The sequence below is a fragment of the Vombatus ursinus genome, unplaced genomic scaffold (genome assembly GCF_900497805.2).
Source record: "Vombatus ursinus unplaced genomic scaffold, bare-nosed wombat genome assembly UNPS02014786.1, whole genome shotgun sequence".
NCBI lineage: Eukaryota > Metazoa > Chordata > Mammalia > Diprotodontia > Vombatidae > Vombatus > Vombatus ursinus.
The window spans coordinates 54,395,188-54,416,879 of NW_020954564.1; the positions used below are offsets into that span (position 1 = coordinate 54,395,188).

Below are 21,692 nucleotides of genomic sequence, written 5' to 3' on the forward strand. Positions count from 1 at the left end.
TTAGTGTGCCTATCCTTCCACTACCCTCCAACATTGATTGTTGCCAGTTTTCTGTCATATTTACCAGTTTGCAGGGTTATTTTCATTTGTATTTCTCATTAGTAATTTGGAGGATTCTTTCTCGTGGTTGTGAATACTTTGCAGTTCTTCTTTTTGAGAACTTTTTGTTTTTCACTTTTATCAAACACTGGGTTATTGCGTTTTATTTTTGAGTCTCTCTTGTCTTGTTTGTTCCATTGATCTCTCTGTTCTTTAACCAGTACCAGATAGTGTTGATAACCGCTGCTTTGTAATATGCATTCAGGTCTAGAAGTGCTTTTCCTTCTTCATCCCTACTTCTGTCATTTCCCTTGATAGTCTAGATCTTTTTTTTTTTTTCCAAATGAATTTTGTTATTATTCTGTCAAGTTCTATAAAGTATCCCTTTGGGGGTTTGATTGGTATTGCATTAAAAGTGTAAATTAATTTTGATAGTATTTTCATTTTTATTATATTGACATGGCCTAGCCATTAGCACTAAATATTTCTCCAGCTATTTAGGCTGTTCTTTATTTTTTAAGGAGCACTTTGTGATTTAATCTATTTTTGTGTGTGTCTTTTGTGTACCTTGTGAAAGTGATTCCCAGATATTTTATACATTTTGTACTTTTTTAGAATGGAATTTCTATTACTGCTTCTTGTGCTTTGTTATTGTTACATTGATTGTTATTAATATTATTATATCATTATTATAAATTGCATATATTGTTATTATATATTATATTTAAAAGCTGTTGATTTTTGAGGATTTAGCTGTTGTATCAGTTACTATCTTAACTCATTCCCTATGATTTTCCAAGTAAACCATCATATTGTCAACTGATAGGACAGTTTTATCTCCCTTTACTTTTCTTTATTCCTTTAATTTCTTTCTCTTGTCTCATTGCTATTGCTAGCATTTCCAGAACTATATCAAATAATAATGGGAAGAATGGGCATCCTTGCTGCACTCCTGTATTTACTAGAAAAGATTGTAGTATAGCTCCATTGCATATGATACTTGATTTTGGTTTTAGATATGTGCTCTTTATGATTGTTTTTTTAAAAGTCCCTCTATGCCTATACTTTGTGGAGTTCTTAGCTTTAAAAAGTATTGTACTTTGTCAGACTCCTTTTCTGAATCTATCACAATGATAATGTGGTTTTGGATGTTTTAGTTTTTAATATGATCATGTTGATTGTTTTCTAATGTTGAACTATCCTACTGGATAATGAATGATTTCTTGGATAAATGACTCTTCTCTGTTTGATAGAATTTTGTTCATAATTTTTGAGTCAGTATTCACTAATGATATTGGCCTTTAGTTTTTCCCTGTGTTTAACTTTCTCTGTTGTAAGTATTAGAAAAAAATTCTGGTTGGGTTCTTTTTTTTTCAGCATTTGAGAATAATTTGTGAAGTTTAAGTACTAATTATTCTTTAAAAGTTTGATAGAATTCTCCTGTGAATCCATCAGGACCAGGTTGTTGTTGTTTTGTTTTGTTTTTTTCTTTAGTACTTCTTTTAAAGCTAGATCTGTTTCTTTACTGAAATTGGATTATTTATATCTCTATCTGGTCTTCTGATAGTTTGAATACTTTATATTTTTGAAGGTATTTCTCTGTTTCTTTTGTATTCTCAGCTTTGTTAGTATATAACCATGCATAATATGTTTACATTTTGCTTTTAATTTCCTCTGGTTTTGCTGTGATTTCACTTGGTTTATTTGCCATTTTATTTTATTTTCTCCTACCTTCTTTTTAGTCAGATTAGCTAAGAGTCAATAAATTTGGTTAGTCATTTTGAAGAACCAGCTTTTAGTCTTATTTAATATTTCTGGGGTTTTCATTTCTAATTTATCTATTTCCCCTCTAATTTTTAAAATACATGTTGATTTCATTAATGTTTCTTTTTCTATTTTGTTAATGTTTGTTTTTAAGGATATGATTTTCCCTTTGAGGACTCCTTTACCTGCATCACAGAAATTTTGGTATATTGTTTCATCATTATCTTTTGTGTAGTTTTTTTTTAAATGAATTGTTCTTTGACGCACTCCTTATTTAGGATTTCATCATTGAATCTCCATTTGGGTCTATAACTTTTGTTTGTGGTTAACAAAACAATTTTAAAAAATATTTTGGTCTATAAATATGTATTAAGTATTTCTGCCTTTTATTTGTTTGCAATATCTCTTTGACTTATGGTCATTTTTTGGTAAAAGTTTTATGTGGTACTTGAGAAATATGCAGGGGTGGGGAACCTGTGGCCTCCAGGACATATATGGCTTTTTAGGTCCTTGGGTGTGGTCTTTGGACTGAGTCCAAGTTTTACAGGACTTTTTATTTTTTATTAAGGAGATTTGTTCTGTGAAGTTTGGATTCAGTCAAAGGGCCTCACTTGAGGACGTAGAGGGCGATGTGTGGTCTCGAGTCCACAGGTTCTCCACCCCTGAATATGCATATTCTTTTGCTGTCTTATTTAGAAATGATGCCTTAAGTCTTTCAAATTTAGTTTCTCTGACAGTTTGTTCAGTTCTATATTTTCTCTTTTGTCTCTGTTTCTGTGAGACTTATCCAAAACTGGGAGAGGGATATTGAAGTCTCCTGTCACCATTTTGTTACTGTCTATGTCTTCTTGAAGCCCAGATCATGTTTCCTTTATAATTTTGATGGGAAAGCATTTGGAGTGTATGTTTTATTGCTCATAGTGTTGTCTCTGGCTCCTTTCAGCTTAATGTAGTTTTCTTTGTATATCCCTTTTTATTTTTTAAAGGTTTGTTTTTGCTTTTTCAGCATGATTGCAACTCATGCTTAGATTTCACTTCATGCATAGTAAATTTTATTCCCATCCCCTCAATTTTATTTTGTGTTTATATTTGTTTTTTAAATGTGTTTCTTATAGGCAGCAGATTGTAGGGTTTTATTTTCTTATCCAATCTGTCACTCTTTTTCATTTTATTGGATTTATTTAATCCATTCCCATTTAAAATTATAAGAATTAGGTTTATGTTTTCCTTTGTCCATCGCTAATATTTTGGTTTTTTCGAAGTTATTTTTTCTCTTTCTTCTGCTGTAAACAAAATATTATTTTCCTTCAATTATGTTAATATTTGTTTTAAGGTATCCTATTCTCATTATATCTTTTCCCCTTCACGCCTGATTGCTTTCTCTTATTTGTTAACCCTTTCCCTGTGGGGTTTTGCTTATTTTGTTTTCTTTAGTTTTGTTTTCTCTCTTGCTTTTATCTGGTTTGTAATTCTTTCCCCACCCCTTTTTTTCTACTCTAGCATTAGATTCCTCCTTCTCTTCCCATTCAACTAGTTCTTTTCATTTATTTTTTTAAATTTCTTTTTTTGGCACCCTTTCCGCAAAAGGATTTCTCTTACTCTTTTCATTATCCATTTTCTCTTTCTGCCTGCTCTAGACCCACATTCTTTGATTCATGACCCCTATAATTATATGGTTTCTCTCGTTTCTCCACATTCCTCATGTAATCAAAACTTCCAAAGTGTCTATTTTTTTCTATGCAGTTTCTGCCATTACCTTGTAGAGCTTGTCCCATGTATTTCCCTTTTCCATTGTGCCTCACTCCCAGAACGATGCCAATTATTGCCACATATCAGAGAGAATACTGTCCCATGATAGGGCCCTTCTCCCACCACATCCTTAATTATGCTGCTCTCGCAGATCTATAGCCTTCCCTGTTTACTTTTTTTGTCCATATTTTCCTCAAAATCTCCTCCCTCAGTCTAAACTCACCTACTCCCCAAGGTGCCACTTGCCCCCAGGGATTCCAGTCTCACCTGATGAAAGAAATAGACTTTTTAAGCACCAAAATCCTTCAGGCCATTCACAGTGGAAGGTCCCTATCTCCCTTTGCTGACCCATTGTATCATTCATTAATGGAACCCTCTCCCACCACCAAAAGTAAGACCTCATTCCTTTCCCCTCACTTTTTAATTCTTCTTATCTCCTCCTCAACCACTCCTCTGTAAGTTTTTCTCTTTCTGAGACTGCAGATGTCATCTTCCCCTCATTGCTAGCCCTTGATTTCACCTTGGTGCATAACTTACTCCTCTCTGTCCCTCTGTGCTACTCCCCTTCTTTCATGTACCCTCCCATATTGTAATATCATCCCGTTAAAAAACAACAACTGATTCTCTGGTAGGCAGGGTTCAGACAGGTTCTGTCCATAGTGTCCTGTCTGTCTCTTCACTGTTATCTCTCCCAGATTTCTACCTTCACCGCTGGCTTCTTGTGTACAGTTAGAAAGAGGTCCGTTACTGGTCTCTTGGTTGTTCCCCTTTTGCTGTTACTATTCTTGCCAGCTGTGTTTATACACTCCTCAATTTCTGTTGTTTGGGATGTTTGAGAAGAAAATAATTGCTTCAATTCTAGTTTTCTTTCTAAAAACATTTCAAATACCTCATTATTATTGAATATCTCATCCAGAGCTCCATTACTCTTTTGAATACATTATTCTACTCTGTCTTCCTTTTTCTTGTAGTTACAGAATAGTTTTGTATGCCCAAAGGGCTATAAAAATTGGCATACCCTTTGACCCAGCAATAGCACTTCTAGGGCTGTATCCTAAAGAGATCATACAAATGGGAAAAGGACTCACATGTACAAAAATATTTATAGCAGCTCTGTCCGTGGTGGCTAAGAATTGAAACTTGAGAGAATGCCCATCAGTTGGGGAATGGCTGATCAAGTTGTGGTATATGAATGTAATGGAATACTTTTGTGCTATAAGAAATGATGAACAGGCAGACTTCAGAAAGACCTGGAAAGACATGTATGGACTTATGCTAAGTGAAGTGAGCAGAACCAGGAGAAAGTTGTACGCAGTAACACCCACATTGTGCGATGACTAACCTTGATAGACTTACTCCTTCTCAGCAATTGCAAGGATCTAAGACATCTCCAAAGGTCTCATGATGGAAAATGCTATCCACATCCAAAGAAAGTACTATGGAGTTTGAATACAGATCGAAGCATACTATTTTCTATTTTTTTCTTCTGTTTTGTTTTGTTTCCTCTTTCTTGTGGTTCCTCCTATTGGTTCTAATTCTTCCTTACAACATGACTAATGTGAAAATATGTTTAATAGGGATATATATGTATAGCCTATATCAGATTGCATGCTGTCTTGGGGAGAGAGGGGGAGAAAAATTTAAAACTCAAAAGCTTATGGAAGTGATTGTTGATAAATCAAAATAAATTTTTTAAAAAGTACAAAAAAAGAATAGTTTTGTGTTATTCAAATTTCCTTTCCTTTGTATTTGAGTTCTCTTGATCACTTATAGAACTTGTTTCTGAATTAAATTTTTAGACTGAATCACTATATGTCTTTGAGTTTGCAGCTTTGTGTATTTTTCTAGAGGTGATCTGTAAATACTTTCAGTTGGTATTTTCTATGTTCAGAAGTTCTGGGCAATACTTTGCTTGTACTTTATGCATTATGGTGGTAAGATTTTGTTTTGGCCCATTGTGTCATTCTTAGAGACTTGTGATCCTTAGATTTTTTCCTGTCCATTCTGTCTTACTGATTAATATGTTTTGCTTGCATAGTGAGCTTTTAAATTTATTGTTTTTTTGCTTCCCTTTTTCTGGCTTGTCCATTCCTTCTGTGTGTTTACCTTTTGAATCTATTGTTCTCATTTTGTTTCTCTGGCAAGGCTTGCTCTTGTAGATTCCAGTTTGACTACTCTGTCCATTATTTTTGTTGTGCAGGACATAAATTCTGCCCTCCTAAATCTTATTTCTCTTTTGAACCACTGAGGGACAGCGTGTTTTGGTTTCATATTCTCCTCAAATTCCACAGAATCCTCTGTCTTATCAATTTTTGGATCATTTTCCTTTGTTTTGTAGTATTTATTCATAGATTCCTGAACTCATTTACTAGATCTGGAGGTCATATTTGCTTTCTGTTTTAGTGTTTTCTTACTGATTTATTGAGTTTTCTTCCTCCTGAAGGTTTGGTAATTTTAGTTTTTCTTTTCTCTTATTTTCCCTTGGCTCTCACTTTTTGAATCCCTCCTCTCTAATAGTTGTTTTCTTGAGAACTGGATTTCAAAGCATCTTGGCCTTCTTTAATGCTAGGTGATTCATGGTTCAGCAGCCTAGGTTTCTGCCCCAAGTGACTTTTGGGTGGCCAGAACTGGCCCTAGCTTGATGCAGTGCTCTTTGCCTCAGGTTTGGTAGAATGCTGCATAGCTCCCCTCACATACAGTTTTCTGTCCTAGTGCCCTGTCTTGTTTCTCATTGTTCATTAGTTCTTTGCACTGGCACTGGCACTGTGGACCTTTGCTGCCCTGGTAGTTTTGGAGTTGTGGGTCCCAGCAGCCTTTTGCTCCAAAAGGACTCCAGGAGTGGAGCCAAGATGGCAAAGTAAAGGCAGGGATTCCCCTGAGCTCTCCTCCAAAATCCTCCTTTAAAAAATGGCTCCAGACAAATTCTAGAGCAACAGAACCCATCAAAAGATGGAGTGAAACAAATTTCCATCCCAAGACAACTTACAAGGTCAACAGGAGAGGTCTGTTGCACCAGGCTAAGAGAGGAGTGCAGTCCAGCACAGGCTGTACGAGCATATCACACCCCTGCAGGCCAGGAGCAGACCTAGAGAGTGACTGAATCTGTAGTGATGTGAAAGCGGCAGCAGCTGAGGCTGCTTCTGGAGCTACCAGCCCACAGACAGTAAGAGGGTCAAACAACTGGTCAGGAGAAGATTGTAGGAGTCGCTTGCTAACACTGAGGCAGGACTCTATTGCTTTGCCCACACTCAGATCTAGGTCCCAATCCTAGGTAGCAGTCCCAGGGTGAAGAAGAGCACTAGCATAACAGAGCTTATGGCAGCAGTGGAGAGGGAATCCCCCTCACAATTCCAGGGCAGAAAAGAGTGTTTGTGGTTGCTCACAGACCAGAGCACAGGCCAGGAGAGTAGAAAACATCTCTCCTTAGATCATACCATCTTGGAAGAACTGAAAACATACAGGTTCCTAAAAGTATCTCTGAAAACAGTTGTACAAAACCCCTGAAGCTTGGGACAGTATGTCCTCCGCCCTAGAAGCAGAGCCCTATTTTAACAAATAGTTAAAAGTCAAGTAATAGGCTGGGAAAATGAGCACACAATGAAAAAAAAAACCTGACTATAGAAAGTTGTTATGGTGACAAGGAAGATCAAAACACACACTCAGAAGAAGATAACAAAGTCAAAGCTCCTACGTCCAAAGCCTCCAGGAAAAATATGAATTGGTCCCATGGAGGAGCTCAAAAAGGATTTTGAAAATCAAGTAAAAGAGGTAGAGAAAAAGTTGGGAAGAGAAATGAGAGTGATGCAAAAAAATCATGAGAAAAGAGTCAACAGTTTGGTGAAGGAGACACAAAAAACAAAAAACTGAAGAAAAACAGAGTAGGCTAAATGGTTAAAGAGATTTAAAAAGCCAATGAGAAGAAGAATGCCTTAAAAAGCAGAATTGGCCTTATGAAAAAGGAGATCCAAAAGCTCATTGAGGAAGATAATTCCTTAAAAATTAGAATGGAGCAAATGGAAACTAATGACTTCGTAAGAAACCAAGAAGCAATAAAGCAAAGCCAAAAGAATGAAAAAGTAGAAGACAGTGTGAAATATCTCATTGGAAAAACAGCTGATCTGGAAAATAGATCCAAGAGAGATAATTTAAAAATTATTGGACTACCTAAAAGCCATGATCCAAAAAAAAAAAAAAAAAAAAAAGCCTAGATACCATCTTTCAAGAAATTATCAGGGAAAACTGCCCTGATATTCTAAAACCAGAGGGTATAATAGAAATGGAAAGAATCCACTGATTACCTCCCAAACGAGATCCCAAAATGAAAACTGTCAGGAATGTTATAGCTAAATTCCAGAGCTCCCAAGTCAAGGAGAAAATATTGCAAGCAGTCAGAAATGAGCAATTCGAGTATTGTGGAACCACAGTCAGGTAACACAAGATTTAACACCTTTTACATTAAAGGGTTTGGAATACGATATTTCAGAGGGTAAAGGAGCTAGGATTACAATGAAGAATTACCTGCCCAGCTAAACTGAGTATAATCCTTCAGGGAGAAAAATGGACATTCAATGAGATAGAGGACTTTCAAGCATTCTTGATGAAAAGACCAGAACTGAATAGAAAATTTGACTTTCAAATACAAGACTCAAAAGAAGCATAAAAAGGTAAACAGGAAAGGGAAATCATAAGGGACTTAATAAGGTTAAACTGTTTACATTCCTACATGGTAAGATGATATTTATAACTCATAATACCTTTCTCATTATTAGAGTAGTTAGAAGGAGTATATATAGACAGAGGGCACAGGTGTGAGTTGAATATAAAGGGATGGTATCTAAGAAATAAAATTAAGGTGTGAGACAGGAATGTACTGGGAGGAGAAAGAAAGAGGTAGAATGGGCTAAATTATCTCACATAAAAGAGGCAAGAAAAAGCTTTCACAGTGGAGGGGAAGAGGGTGGAAGTGAGGGGGAATAAGTGAACCTTACTCATCAGAATTGGCTCAAAGAAGAGGGGGAGAGATAGAAGGGAGGGCAGATTAGGGGAAAGGGTATTCAGAATGCACACTATTTTGGGGTGGGGGGAGGGACAATATGGGGAGAAAATTTGGAACTTGATCTTGTGGAAATGAATGTTGAAAACTAAAAATAAATTAATTAATTAAAAAAAAAAAGAATTGGCTCAAAGAGGGAATAGGATAGACAGGGAATGGGGTATAGAAATCTATCTTACCCTACAGCAAAGTAGAAGGGGAGGAGGATAAGAGAAGGGGAAGGGGTGATAGAAGGGAGAACAGATTGGGGCAAGGGTAGTCAGAAGCAAAACACTTTTGAAGAGGGATTGGGTGAAAGGTGAGAGAATAGAATAAACAGGGGTATGGGGAATAGGATGGAGGGAAATATAGGTAGCAGTAGTAACCGTGCAAAAAAATTTCTGAAGCAAGTTTCTCTGATAAAGGCCTCATTTCTCTAACATATAGAGAACTGTGTCAAATTTATAAAAATAAGAGTCATTCCCCAATTGATAAATGATCAAAAGAGAGAATCAGTTTTCAGATGAAGTAGTTAAAGCTATCTATAGGTATATGAAAAAATATTCTAACTCACTATTGATTGAAGAAATGCAAATTAAAACAATTCTGAGGTATTGTCTCATACCTATTAGTTTGACTAATAGGAAAGAAAAGGTAAATGACAAATGTTGGAGGAGATGTGGGAAAAAAGGGACATTAATGTACTGTTGTCAGAGTTGTGAACTGATTCAACAACCATTCTGTAGAGCAATTTGGAGCTATGCCCAAAGGGCTATAAAACCGTGTATGCCCTTTGACCTAGCAATACCACTACTGTATCCCAAAAGAGATAAAAAGCAAAAAGGAAAAGGACCTATATGTACAAAAATATTTATAGCAGCTCTTTTCTGGGGGCAAAGAATTAGAAATTGAGGGGATGCCCATCAATTGGGGAATGGCTGAACAAGTTGTGGTATGTAATTATGATGGAATACTATTGTACTCTAAGAAATGATGACAGGATGCTTTCAGAAAAACCTGGAAAGATTGCATGGGTTGATGCAAAGTGAAATGTACTGGGTACAAAGTAACAGCAATATTGTAAGATGATCAGCCATGAATAACTTAGCTATTCTCACAGTACAACAAGCCAAGACAACTCTGAAGGACTTAGGATGAAAAATACTATCCATCCCCAGAGAAAGAACTAATGGTGTCTGAATACAGATTGAAGCATAGTTTTGTTTTTTTTTAACTTTCTTTATTTTTCTTGAGATTTTTTTTTGTCTGTTTTCTTTCACAATGTGAGTATTATGGATATGTTTTGCATGACTACACATATATAACCTATATGGAATTACTTGCTTTCTCAATGGGGGTGAAGTGGAAAGAGAGGGAGGAGAGAATTTGGAACTCAAAGTTTTAAAAACAAATGTTAAAAATTGTTTTGACATGTAACTGGGGAAAAATTAAATACTAAATAAATACCCCAAAAATGAGAATTTTAAAAAAAAAGGGGACTCTAGCCAAGCATTGGCTATCTATCTGTCATAGCCAAGGCAGATTTCCATATCCTAGACCTTGGGAGATTGGACTGAAGTATGGGAATGGGTTTTGTTGTAAGTCTGTGTCATGTCCTTCAGTCTGCTGGTGCAGCCTTACTAATGATAGCAGGGGTCATGGAAGAGGGGATGCTGAATGGGCTCAGGTTTAGTGAGCGTTAATGGGTATGGGGTTCATTTTTAAAACCTTTTTTTTGAGTTCTGGGCGTTCTTGACAAGTGGAGACAGCTGAAATTGCTTTATCTTTGTTACATCATTCCTCTTTTGGAGAGATTGGAGAGGTTGTGGGGATCAGAGAAAATTCTACTCTTCCATCTTATTGCTCACATGAGCCATTCTTGATAAATTTGAAAAAGATTTAAGAGGGAAAAAAGCCAGAAAAGCATGAATTAAAAAGGCACAATGTGGTACTTGAAATAACTTTTTAACTTACATATTCTAAAGAATATTTTCTTGAATATTTTTTAATTTTAAAACTTTTAATGCACAATTACTTTTTTATTCTTTTATTTTCAGTTCCAAATTCTCTTCCTACCTCTACTCCTTTCCCCACCCAATAAGAAGGCAAGGAAAAAAATTCAATTACAAATATATATAATCATGCAAAACAGAGTTCTGCATTAGCCATGTTCCAAAAAGGAAGAAAAAAAAAAGAAAGAAAAGATAAATGTTTTAGTCTGTAACTCTGAATCCATCAGCTCGCGCTCTCTCTCTGGAGGAAGATATCATATTTCATCATGAATCCTTTGTAATTATGGTTGGTCATTATTTTAATTTGAGTAAGTCTTTCAAAATTTATATTTAAAAATATTTCTGTTAGTCTGTAGTTTGTTTTCTTGGTTCTTAACTTTGCATCAGTTCGTACAGGTTTTCCTAAAATCATCTCCTTCATCATTTCTTCCAGTACAATAGAATTCTATAACATTTATATATAATGACTTTTTTAGCCATTCCCCAATTGATGAGCATCCTCTCAGTTTTCAATTCTTTGCTATCATAAAAACAGCTGCTATGAATATTTTTGTGCATATGGTCCTTTTCCTTTTATCTCTTTGGGATACGATCCTCAGCTTTGATAAGAAAATTTTATTTGTTATAGTTTTATATTTATAAACTTATAAATATATACATATTTACATAGTATGTTATATATTATATATTTTGCATTTTTAAATTATTTTTTCTGATTAAAGGGGAAAATGGCATTATAAAGATTGTAAGACAATATACAGAACCAAACTGATGTTCATTTGTGCCCTTTCTGTCTTTGATAGTTATGTTACACATTGTATTATTATGAAAATGCTTAAATCTTTTTAGTAAATCAAGACCCAGAATTGATATGAACAGCAGAATTTGTTAATCATATTGTTTTATGTGCCATATGTGATATATTTGTATTGAGGTTTTCACTCCTCTTGTACAGGGTTCATTGAATCCATATCTTTGGAATTCTTGTCCCACACTATTAGTTAAGTAGCCTTAGCTCCTTAAGTAGTTAAATAAGTAGTTAACTAACTACTTAAGTAGTTAAGTAACAAGGAACAAGGGTTATCTGTTTTTTTTTACAGCATTTGATCAAATTCCCAAAAGAGCTGATGTTTTAGAATAATCTGAATGACTTCAGGACCTTGTTAACATTTACATAATTATACCAAAAAATTCTCCCATAGGATATTTTACTGTGAACCATAGTTGCCGTAATATTGTTTGAAGAATTTGGGATCTTTTCCAGCTATATTCTTATTAATCCTCCTACTATCTTGGATCATAATATATCATAACATCTGTGGCAACTTGTGTGTGTGTGTGTGTTTGTGTAAGAAAGAGGGAGAATGTTTAGGAATAACTTTCTTAAGCCACTGAGGGAAAGAAGACAAATTGACTCCCAGCCAAGTGTTTTGTCCAGCATACCAGGGTGGCATTGTTTTCTCTTAAGTTTGATATCCTCCTAAGGATTTCCACTTATTACAGTTTTGTAAGTGTATTTATACACTGAAAAAAATCAAACAAGGAAAATTCAATTAAATGTATTTTGTTTTGGTGATAGAGGTTTGTCTTCATATTACTTTATTTTCATTAGGGTACATGAACTTTTGAAAGTGACCTCTTTCCCCATTTTATCTATTCCATAAAGTAAATACAATTTTAACAAAGTTCTGACTTGAAATGTTTAGTTCTAATGCATTTAAATATACATATATTTAATAAATAAATTTGTTATATTATTAATATAAATATATATTATATAAACACATTTATATATATAAATGTAAATTATCTGACTTATATAAGTCATTTGGTAAAAGGAATATTAGAGTGGAGCGTAAGGCCAGCTTCTACTTTTCCAATAATTGTATGACCTAAAGCAAATTTCTTGGCCTTTCTCTGCCTTAATTTCCTCAGCTATGAAATGAATCTAGCAACACCTTTCATTTACAATAATGCTATGAAGATCAAATGAGATAACAGATATGGAGGCATGTTGTGAAATCCAAAGTGCTATATACACACAACATATTATGAACCTCTTAAATCCTTAGTTTCTGAAATGAAGAAAATACTTACATGCACTACATCTCTCACAGGGTTGTGGTGAAGGAAGCACTTTGCAAACCTTAAATCACTATATAAATGTGTCATTATAGCAGAGTCTCTTTAATTCTGCCTGTACTAATTTGTATTTGTGATTATTCACCCTGGGCTGAGGTAAAATTTCATTTTGTACTATGAAGAAATGGTTTTAATACTGCAAATAAGATTATCAGAGCCTGTTTAACTTTTAAAAAATTATTTTTAAAGACTTAAAATGAAAAGTTTTCAGGTGAGTATATATTATTAATTATAAAGGAGTCTTTTCTGCTCTTTAAAATAGGAACTGAAAAAAATTTTAAATATATTCTGCTGTTCTTAGTTTACTACAGGTCTTTATCCACTATAGTTCACATTAACCAGGTTTAATAGTAATTAGTAAAACTATAATTATATTTGAAATGTCTAGTCATTACTCAGAATACATTCAGTGCTATCTCTTAGACCAGTGGTATCAAACTCAAAAAGAAATGGGGGTCACTAATCTGTTCATAAGGATCCCTGTGGGCTGCATATTGACTCAATTTTAAAATAATATTAGCTATGTTTTATTGCATTTTTATTTTGTTATATATATCTGAGTTACATTTTAATCTGGTTTGGGCCTCATTTGGGAGTGTTTGACACCTCTTTCTTAGACCTTGGTTATCTTTATATTTTTTGAGCAATGGAATTAAGATATTTTTCTTGTAAATGTCTACAGGCGTCAGCTACAAACTCAGGCCCAGCTCGTGTTAGAAGAAAATAAAATTTTGATGCAGCAGCTTGAGATTCAGCAAGCCAAAGCCAAAGAGAACAACCAACAGCACAATCAAGAAGGTGAAAGGTTTTTCTAGTGTTTTCTTGGAGTAATTGTGACCTTGCCACATTTCTGTGAGTTGTACATGATCCCTATTGTACCTTCTCTGGACTTTGAGATTCCCATGACTGCACTTGAAAGGTACTACTACTAAAGGAGAGTCTTGATTCTTTTTGTAACCATGGAACTTTCTCACTTATCTCTTTGAGTTGCAAATGATAAGAATGAATGATAAAGTAAGAATGTTGCTGAAGAGCCTGATTCTGCTGGTTCCTAACTGAAGTAGGTTCAAGGCTATGTAATAGGTTCTTGACCAGGGGAGAAATGCACCTAATTAGAGTAGGAAGAGTATATTTGCCTGCCTCTAATCTTTTTCCCTCCTCCTCCCAAAAAACCATCTTTCACACAGCTTTCAAAGTAATCTTCCCAAATCATGTCTAATTATATTACTCCCTTAAAAATCTTCAGTGATTCCCTATTGCCTTTTTATAAAATATAAATTCTTTATCTTGGTATTTAAGGCACATATCCTACATGCACTCAACATTCCAGCTAAATTGACCTATTAGCTTGTCTTTGAACTTGGCTTTACATTTCCATTTCCAGGCTGTCACTTATATCAGAAATGTACTTTGTCCCTATTTTCATTTCTTGGAATTCTTATGGAGTTCTGCTAATGGACCACCTTCTACACTAAACCTTTCCTCATCTCCCCAGTTATTGTTGGTTTCTCCCTCCTCAACTGGCCTTGTTATACCTTTAAATCTCTGCATGTCGTGATCCCCTGTAAAATGTGAGCTTCTTGAGATCAGGGACTATTTCATTTTTTGTCTTTCTATTCCTAGCACCTAGCACAGTACCTTGCATGTATTTCCCATTTAATAAATGATAGCTGAATTAAATTTAATAAGGGCAAGAAGAGTAAAATTACCTGGAGACTATAGATCTAATTAAGGACAACCTGGAACTTGAAGGAGACTTGAAAATAGAGAGAAAACTTACCACATACATCTGCTAAGGCCAGATATCAGAGAGGAGCAGATGTGACATAGACTAGTGGTAGAAAATCCACTAGTAAATCATAGGAGACAGTGCCTAAGAAAAGAGGCAGTAATAAAGTAATGGCCTTAAATCTCTTTTCATAGATAACAGAGAATGAATTAACTAGAAATCTTATAACAAACTAGTCATCTTAACACTAGGAGATAAATTTGAACTTATAGGCATCTCTGAGACTTAGGATTTAACTCAGTCAGCAAGTATTCTACTTATTTGCCAGACACACTAGGGATATAATGACAGAATGAATTAGTCCCTGCCCTTAAGGAACATGCATTATAACAGAGGAAACAGAGTGAGTGTGTGTGTGAGAGAGAGAGAGAGAGTGTGTGTGTGTGTGTGTGTACAAAACATAAAAAGTATATACAAGGTAACCTTTTGAGCAGAGTTTGAAGGAGATCAGGAATCCCGAGAGGCAGACGTGAGGAGCAAGGGCTTCTCAGGCAAAGGCACAGAGACAGGGTGTGGAGTGTCATGTGTGAGGAACAGTAAGGAACCCAGTCTGTATGGATTGTAGAGTGTATGAAGGGGATTAATGTAGGTCTGGACAGGTAGGATGGGGCTGAGTTGTGAAGAGCTTTACATTTCACACACTTTATTTGATCCTAGAGGTAATAGTGAAACCACTGGAGTTTATTAACTAGGGAGGTGACTGTGCTTTAGGAAAGTCACTTTGGTGGCTATGGGAAGAATGGAAAGAGACTTGAGGCAGAGAGAGCAGCACTCCAGCTATGTCAGTAATTTAGACTAGAGTTGATAAGCACCTGAATATGTGTGGAGAGAAAAGGCAGTGTGTACAAGAGATGTGGAAGTGGAAGTGACAAGATTTGGCAACTGTATATACGGGATGAGGGAGAGTGAAGAGCTGAGAACGGCACCCAAGTTTTTGAACAAGGGTAACTGCGTACTGGATTTGGAATTCAAGGATCTGGGTTCAAATTCCAGCCCCAACACTTAATAGTGTTATGATCTTGAGCAAGTCACTCAAATTCTCTTTTCCTTTAATTACTTTATTTATAAAATGGAGAGTTTAGATTAGATATCTAAAGTCCTTTCCAGTTTTAAATCTTTGTGTCTGTAATGATAGGGGATATCTTCATTTAGCTATCTGCTGTGGCTCTTCTCCTAAAAGGTATTACACCTGAGAGATTATTGACTAGCTTTGAGAATAATGTCATTCTTCAGGAGGTGATGATGAAAGGAACTATTCCTAACTTGATTATACCAAATTAGGAGGAAATTATAAATGGTCAGAACTCTGGGAGGAATTGGCTACATTATCATAGTCTTTATGGTAGATGTGGAGAGGAAAGTTGAGCATAATTTGGTACATACACTAAATTTTGAAAGAGTAGATTTGAAGGGAATGTTGGATTAATAGGATTCATGTGCACCCAAGAACAAAATTCTGAAGGAACAAACAAATGATTCCCATGGGGAAGAAATAGAATTAGGGTTATGGAGTATTGTCTAAAGGAATCAGCATGGATGGACAATTTTTCATCATTCAACTCAGATTTTTTTATAGTATTTTATTTTTTCAATTACATGTAAAGACAAATTTTAAAATTCATTGAAAAAATATTTTAGTTCCAAATTTTCTCCCTCTCTCCTTCCCCTCCCCTTTCCCTAAGATGGTAAACAATTTGATATAAGTTATGTGCAATCATGTAAAACTTATGTCCGTATTAGTCATGTTGTGAAAGAAGAAACACACCAAAAGAAAAAAAACACAAAAAATAAAGTGAGAACATGCTTTGATCTACATTCAGACACCATTGGTTATTTCTCATAGTCATTTCACCATGAGTTCTTTGGAATTGTCTTGGATCATTGTATTTCTGAGAATAGCTAAGTCATTCATTGTTGATTCAACTTTTTAAAATTTTTAAAAGTGATTCTCCCCACTAGGTTCTTTGAAGGCAGAACTCTTTCATTTTGTCTTTGTATGACTAGTACCTGTCACAGTGCCTTGTAGTAGTTGCTTAATAAATGCTTATTGAAAGATATATATTATATGGAAGATGGAAGCAAAGACTGACAATTGAAAATGTATAAAAACATGTAGTAGGGTCAGTAAGAATATAAAAATACTATGTCTAGAATGAACTGAAGATTATAATAAATACTGAGGACAGTAAAAAGTTTTTTGTGCTGGGCTGGGTAACGTCAAAGAAAGACCAGGTTCAGGATGGATGGCATAATTATAATGAAGAGAAAGCAGAACTGTTCAACTTGCATTTTGCTTTTTTTTGCTCTCCTTCAAACTGAGTAGCAGGTAAGCATTTATTAAGCACCCACTGTGTGCCAAGCACTATGCTAGGTGCTGAGATACAAAGACACCGCCCCCCCCCCCAAAAAACCACCACAACAACAAAACCAGTCCCTGCCCTCAAGAAGCTTACATTTTTGTGGAGAGGTAGGGGACAACATGTACGTAGAAAATTAAATACAAAAGTAATTATACAAAGTAATTTCCACGGGGTGGTGGCTATATGTCTAATATGAAGGACAGTTTATGAACAGTAGGAGTTCCAGAGGTACAGTGGAAGGGTAGGGTAGAATGGGACTGAGATTAGGGAGGGATGAGCCTGGCATTCATACATGCATGCATGCATACATACAAACATACATATCTGTGCTTGTTTATGTTAATTTTACATCTTCCTTTAGTTTTTTTTGGAATGTCTGTTCTTTGAAGATGTGTGCTGTGTCTTGTTACTTGACTTGTAACATATCCAGTGTATAGTGGGTATTTATTTATTAACTGTTCACAGAATGTAGATACAACAGTTTTGAAGAGTATACTCATTCATTATAAATTTGCACATTTTCAAAGACTGTTATGTGTAAATGTGCAAAAAAGCAACTTCATGTGAGACTGCTCAAGTCAGTGTTACTAGCTGATCTAAAATCCAAGGTCTAATTCTGTTGTATTAAATCTAACACATTAAATTTTATCCATTTTTTCTCTTTTTTAAAGTTTCCAAACTGATTAAACAGCAAATGCTTCTGGAAAGTAAAGTAAAGAGCCAAGAAAAGGCACTAGCTGAGAAGAAGGAGCAGGTGGACATTTTACGCTCTAAATGTCAAAACCTGAAAATACAATTGGATAGCCAAATAGAGATAAAAGTCCATGACATAATTGTGAATGAACTCAAAAGGTAGGGCTCTTTACATATTCTAAAATAAGTTTTTCTTGATGTCATTTTTTTTCACATTACCATAGTTTCCCCCAGTATGCTTGATCCTCCTCTCTCCTTGATAGAGATCATCCCATGTAACAGATAATTTATAAAGCAAAAGAGGGAGAAAAAAATCAGCATTAACAGATCAATATAAATGTCTGAAAATGTTTTGGGCCTCCCACCTCTGCAAAAGGGCAGCTAGGTGGTACAGTGGATAGAGAGACATACCAGAAGTCAGAAAGATTCATCTTCATGAGTTCAAATCAGACCTTAGACACTTACTGGCTGTGTGACCCTGGGCAAGTCACTTAAACCTGTTTTTCTCAGTTCCCTCATCTGTAAAATGAGCTGGAGAAGAAAATGATAAACCACTCCAGTATCTTTGCAAAGAAAACCCCTAATGAGGTCATAAACAGACAGGATTGAAAAAAGACTGAACACCTCTGCAAATTGAGGTGATAGAGCCGTCTTCTTACATTTCTTGTTTTGAGCTGTGCGTAATCTTTGTAATTTTGCAACATTAACTTTTTAAAAAATTTTTTCTTATATTGATGTCATCATTGTGTACGTTGTTTTCTTGATTCTCTTTACTTCATTCTGTATCAGCTCATGTGGATCTTTCCATGCTTCTCTGTATTTATCATAGTTATCATTTCTCCTAGCACATAATGTTCCATTAATTCATATACTATAATTTGTTTAGCCATTCCTCAGTCAGAAGACATCTACTTTGTTTCCAATTCTTTGCTCTCACAAAAAGTGTTGCTATACATATTTTGGTATAAATGGGGACTTTCTTCTTAACAATGGGCCTCTTTGGGGTATAAGCCTAGTAGAAGAATCTCTAGGTCAAAGAGTATGGGCATTTCAGGCATCTTTAAGTATTTTTTAACATTTCCTTAAGTATTCCTGCCTTTACTCTGGCAATTGGTAATAAAGAGCATAAAAGAAGAGTTTTAAATCCAGACATTGTATTGTTTTCTAACTCAAATTAACCATATCTATAAGAATGAAAAATACTGCAGTACCTCAATAATCTGTGATCTCATCAATTCAGACACCTCCAACAGTATAGATTGTAACTCATCTGTGCCTTCTTATCTGTGTGACTCTTGTCCAGTGTCTAGCACACATTCCAGGGACTTTCCTCTAGATCTCCTGACATTGCATCAATACCAGTGGCTGTCAGTTGCTTAGCCTTCAATTTCATTACATCAATGGCCCACCTACATTTCTGGTCACATATTTCTTTGATAATATCTGCTATGCTACTTATATTTAATTTTTCATTGTTAATATGTTGCAGGCTACTTATGACCCTCATGTATCTCTTTATTCTGTTTAGGGGACCAGCAGCTGTAATGCTTAGGACTTTGTTGTTCCATGTTTTGCAGCCACATAGTGTCACTAGAAGAATACTGGTTTTAAAAACAGACACATCCTGTCATAAAAGTACAGATATACAGATAACTCCATATCTATACATTTACCCTGCCCTTTGACCTTATCATGACCTCCAGTTCCTCTACCCTTCAGCTCTCTCCCAGGCTATCCCCTATGCACTAGCTACACTCTCCTCCCTTTTCCATCTTGGCCCCTTGGTGAACTCCGCCCATGTCTCTTGATTCCCTTGCTCCCTTAATCTATTGAAGATCTTGCCCCGCCAAGCTTCAACCTTCAGGTACTCCCACTATCCACCTCTATCCTTCCTACTCACATGCTGATGAATGAAGGTGGAAAAAAAATCACAAAACTGTGCTGACTGGGGTCACTATATTCATAAAACCTCAACGGGGCTCTCACTTTGGCAAGGCAATCCTTTTATATCTCCTCAACTGATTCAGTATCCCACGCACCACAACAGTTTTTTCAAACCTTTCCTTATTTCCTCAAACTTCTCATGGTTTCTCTTCTCTCTACCCTCTCAGCTAAGAATGTTTTCTCAAATTTCATTGAAAAAAATTGTGGACATTGACCAAGAGCTCCCTCTTTTTCCCCTCCTCCCCATCTCACATTTCTCTGATGCTTATTGATACTATCTTCTGTTTCACCACTGTCTCAATGAATATGTGACCTTTCTTGCCAAGCAAACCCCTCTATGATCCCATTCCATTCTGTCTTCTCTAGCAAATTACCTCCTCTATCATCCCCGTCTTCTCAATTCAATCTCTTCTGTCTTTTGGCCGCTTCCCTACTGCCTATAAGCATATCCATGTTTCCCTCATCCTCAAAAATTCCTCACTTGACCTGTCTATCCCTGCTAGCTATCATCCCATATTTCTCCTCCTTTTTCTTTAATAAACTCATGGAGAAGACCATCTACAAATCAGTTCCTCTACTTCCTTTCCTCTTACTGTGCTCTAGCTTCTAACCTCAACATTTAGCCAAAACTTCTCTTTCCAAAGTTACTAATGATCTCTTAATTGCCAGATTTAATGACCTTTTCACAATCCTCATCCTCCTTGTTCTATCTGCAGCCTTAGACACTGTTGATCACCCTCTTCTCTCTTGGTTTTCATGATAACTGCTTTTTCCTAGTTTTCCTTTACCTGTCTGATTACTCCTCAATCTCCTTCACATCCAGGTCTTGCCCACCAGCAGTGGATATATCCCAAGACTCTGTCCTGGTCTTTCTTCTCTTCTTTCTCTGTCCTTGTTTCACTTGGTGATCTCATCAGATCCCATGGAATCATTTATCATCTCTATGAAGATGATTCTCAGGGATTTTAGTCAGTCAGAAAAACATTTATTAAGTGTCTGCTGTGTGCCAAGTACTGTGCTAAGCACTGGAGATACAAATAGAGACAACAGACAGTCTGGGAGACAACAAACAATACATTTGCACAAATAAGCTATATTTAGGAAGAATAGAAAATAATTAAAAGAGGGGAGGTGCTAGAGTTAGTAGATAGGAAATGCTTGTTAGTAGTTGGGAAATCCCACAGAAAATGAGATTTTAGTAGGAAACAAGTGTCGTTGAATGGAAGAGTACATGGTAGAGTGTAAGGTGTAAGAAGACTGGAACAGTGTGTGAGTGTGTGTGGGGGTAGGTTCTGAAGGGCTTTGAACACCAAACAAGATTTTATATTTGATCCTGTTGGTGATAGGGAGCCATTAAAGTTTAATGAGTAGGGGGTGTGACATGATCAGACTTTCACTTTAATAAAATCACTTTGATGTCTGAATGGAGGATGTATTGGAGTACAGGAGGATCCAGCAGGAGACTATTTCAGGCATGGTATGTTGAGGGCTGGCCTGCACCATGATGGTAACAGTAACAGAAGAGAGAAGGGGGCATATTCGAGAGGTGTTGCAAAGGTGAAATTGACTAGCTTTGGCAACAAATTGGATATGAGTGATATCCAGCATGAGACTGAGAGATAGTGAGGGGCTGAAGATGACTCCTAGGTTGTAAGCCTGAGGGAATGGCAAGATGATGTTGCCTTCTACAGTAATAGAAAAATTAGGACAGAGGGAGGGTTTAGGGCAAAAAAAAATGAGTTGAGCTTTGGAAATGTTGAGTTTAAGATGTCTCATGGATATCTAGTTCAAGATGTCAGAAAGGCAGTTGGAATGCAAGATGGGAGGTTAGCAGAGAGGTTAGCTGAATAGATAGATTTGAGAATTATCAGCATTCAGATGCTAATTAAATCTATGGGGGTTGATGAGATTACCAAGTGAAGTAGTATGGAGAGAGAAGAGAAAAGGGTCCAGTGTAGAACCTGTGAGCCACGTATAATTAGATGGCATGACCTGGGTGAGGATCCAGCAAAGGAGAGAGAGAAAGAAAGAGTGGTCAAATAGGTAGAAGGAGAACCAAGAGAGAGTGGTTTCCCAAAAACCTAGAGAAAAGAGAGTGTTAAGGAAGAGAGGTCAATTTAACAGTGTCAAAGGTGGTAGAGAGGTCAAGAAGAATGGAGATTGGGGTT

At 36.0% G+C, this 21,692-nt stretch overlaps 1 protein-coding gene across 3 annotated transcripts in view; it reads left to right on the forward strand.

Moving 5' to 3' along the window:
- The window catches only part of LOC114046894 (centrosomal protein of 89 kDa-like), a 160,891-nt gene that overhangs the window by 72,406 nt on the left and 66,793 nt on the right, over positions 1 to 21,692 (forward strand). For all 3 annotated transcript variants that reach the window (XM_027867502.1, XM_027867503.1, XM_027867504.1), the window contains exons 13-14: positions 13,421 to 13,536; positions 17,559 to 17,739. In XM_027867502.1, coding sequence (XP_027723303.1) covers positions 13,421 to 13,536; positions 17,559 to 17,739 — 297 coding nt within the window. The remainder of the gene's footprint in view (positions 1 to 13,420; positions 13,537 to 17,558; positions 17,740 to 21,692) is intronic.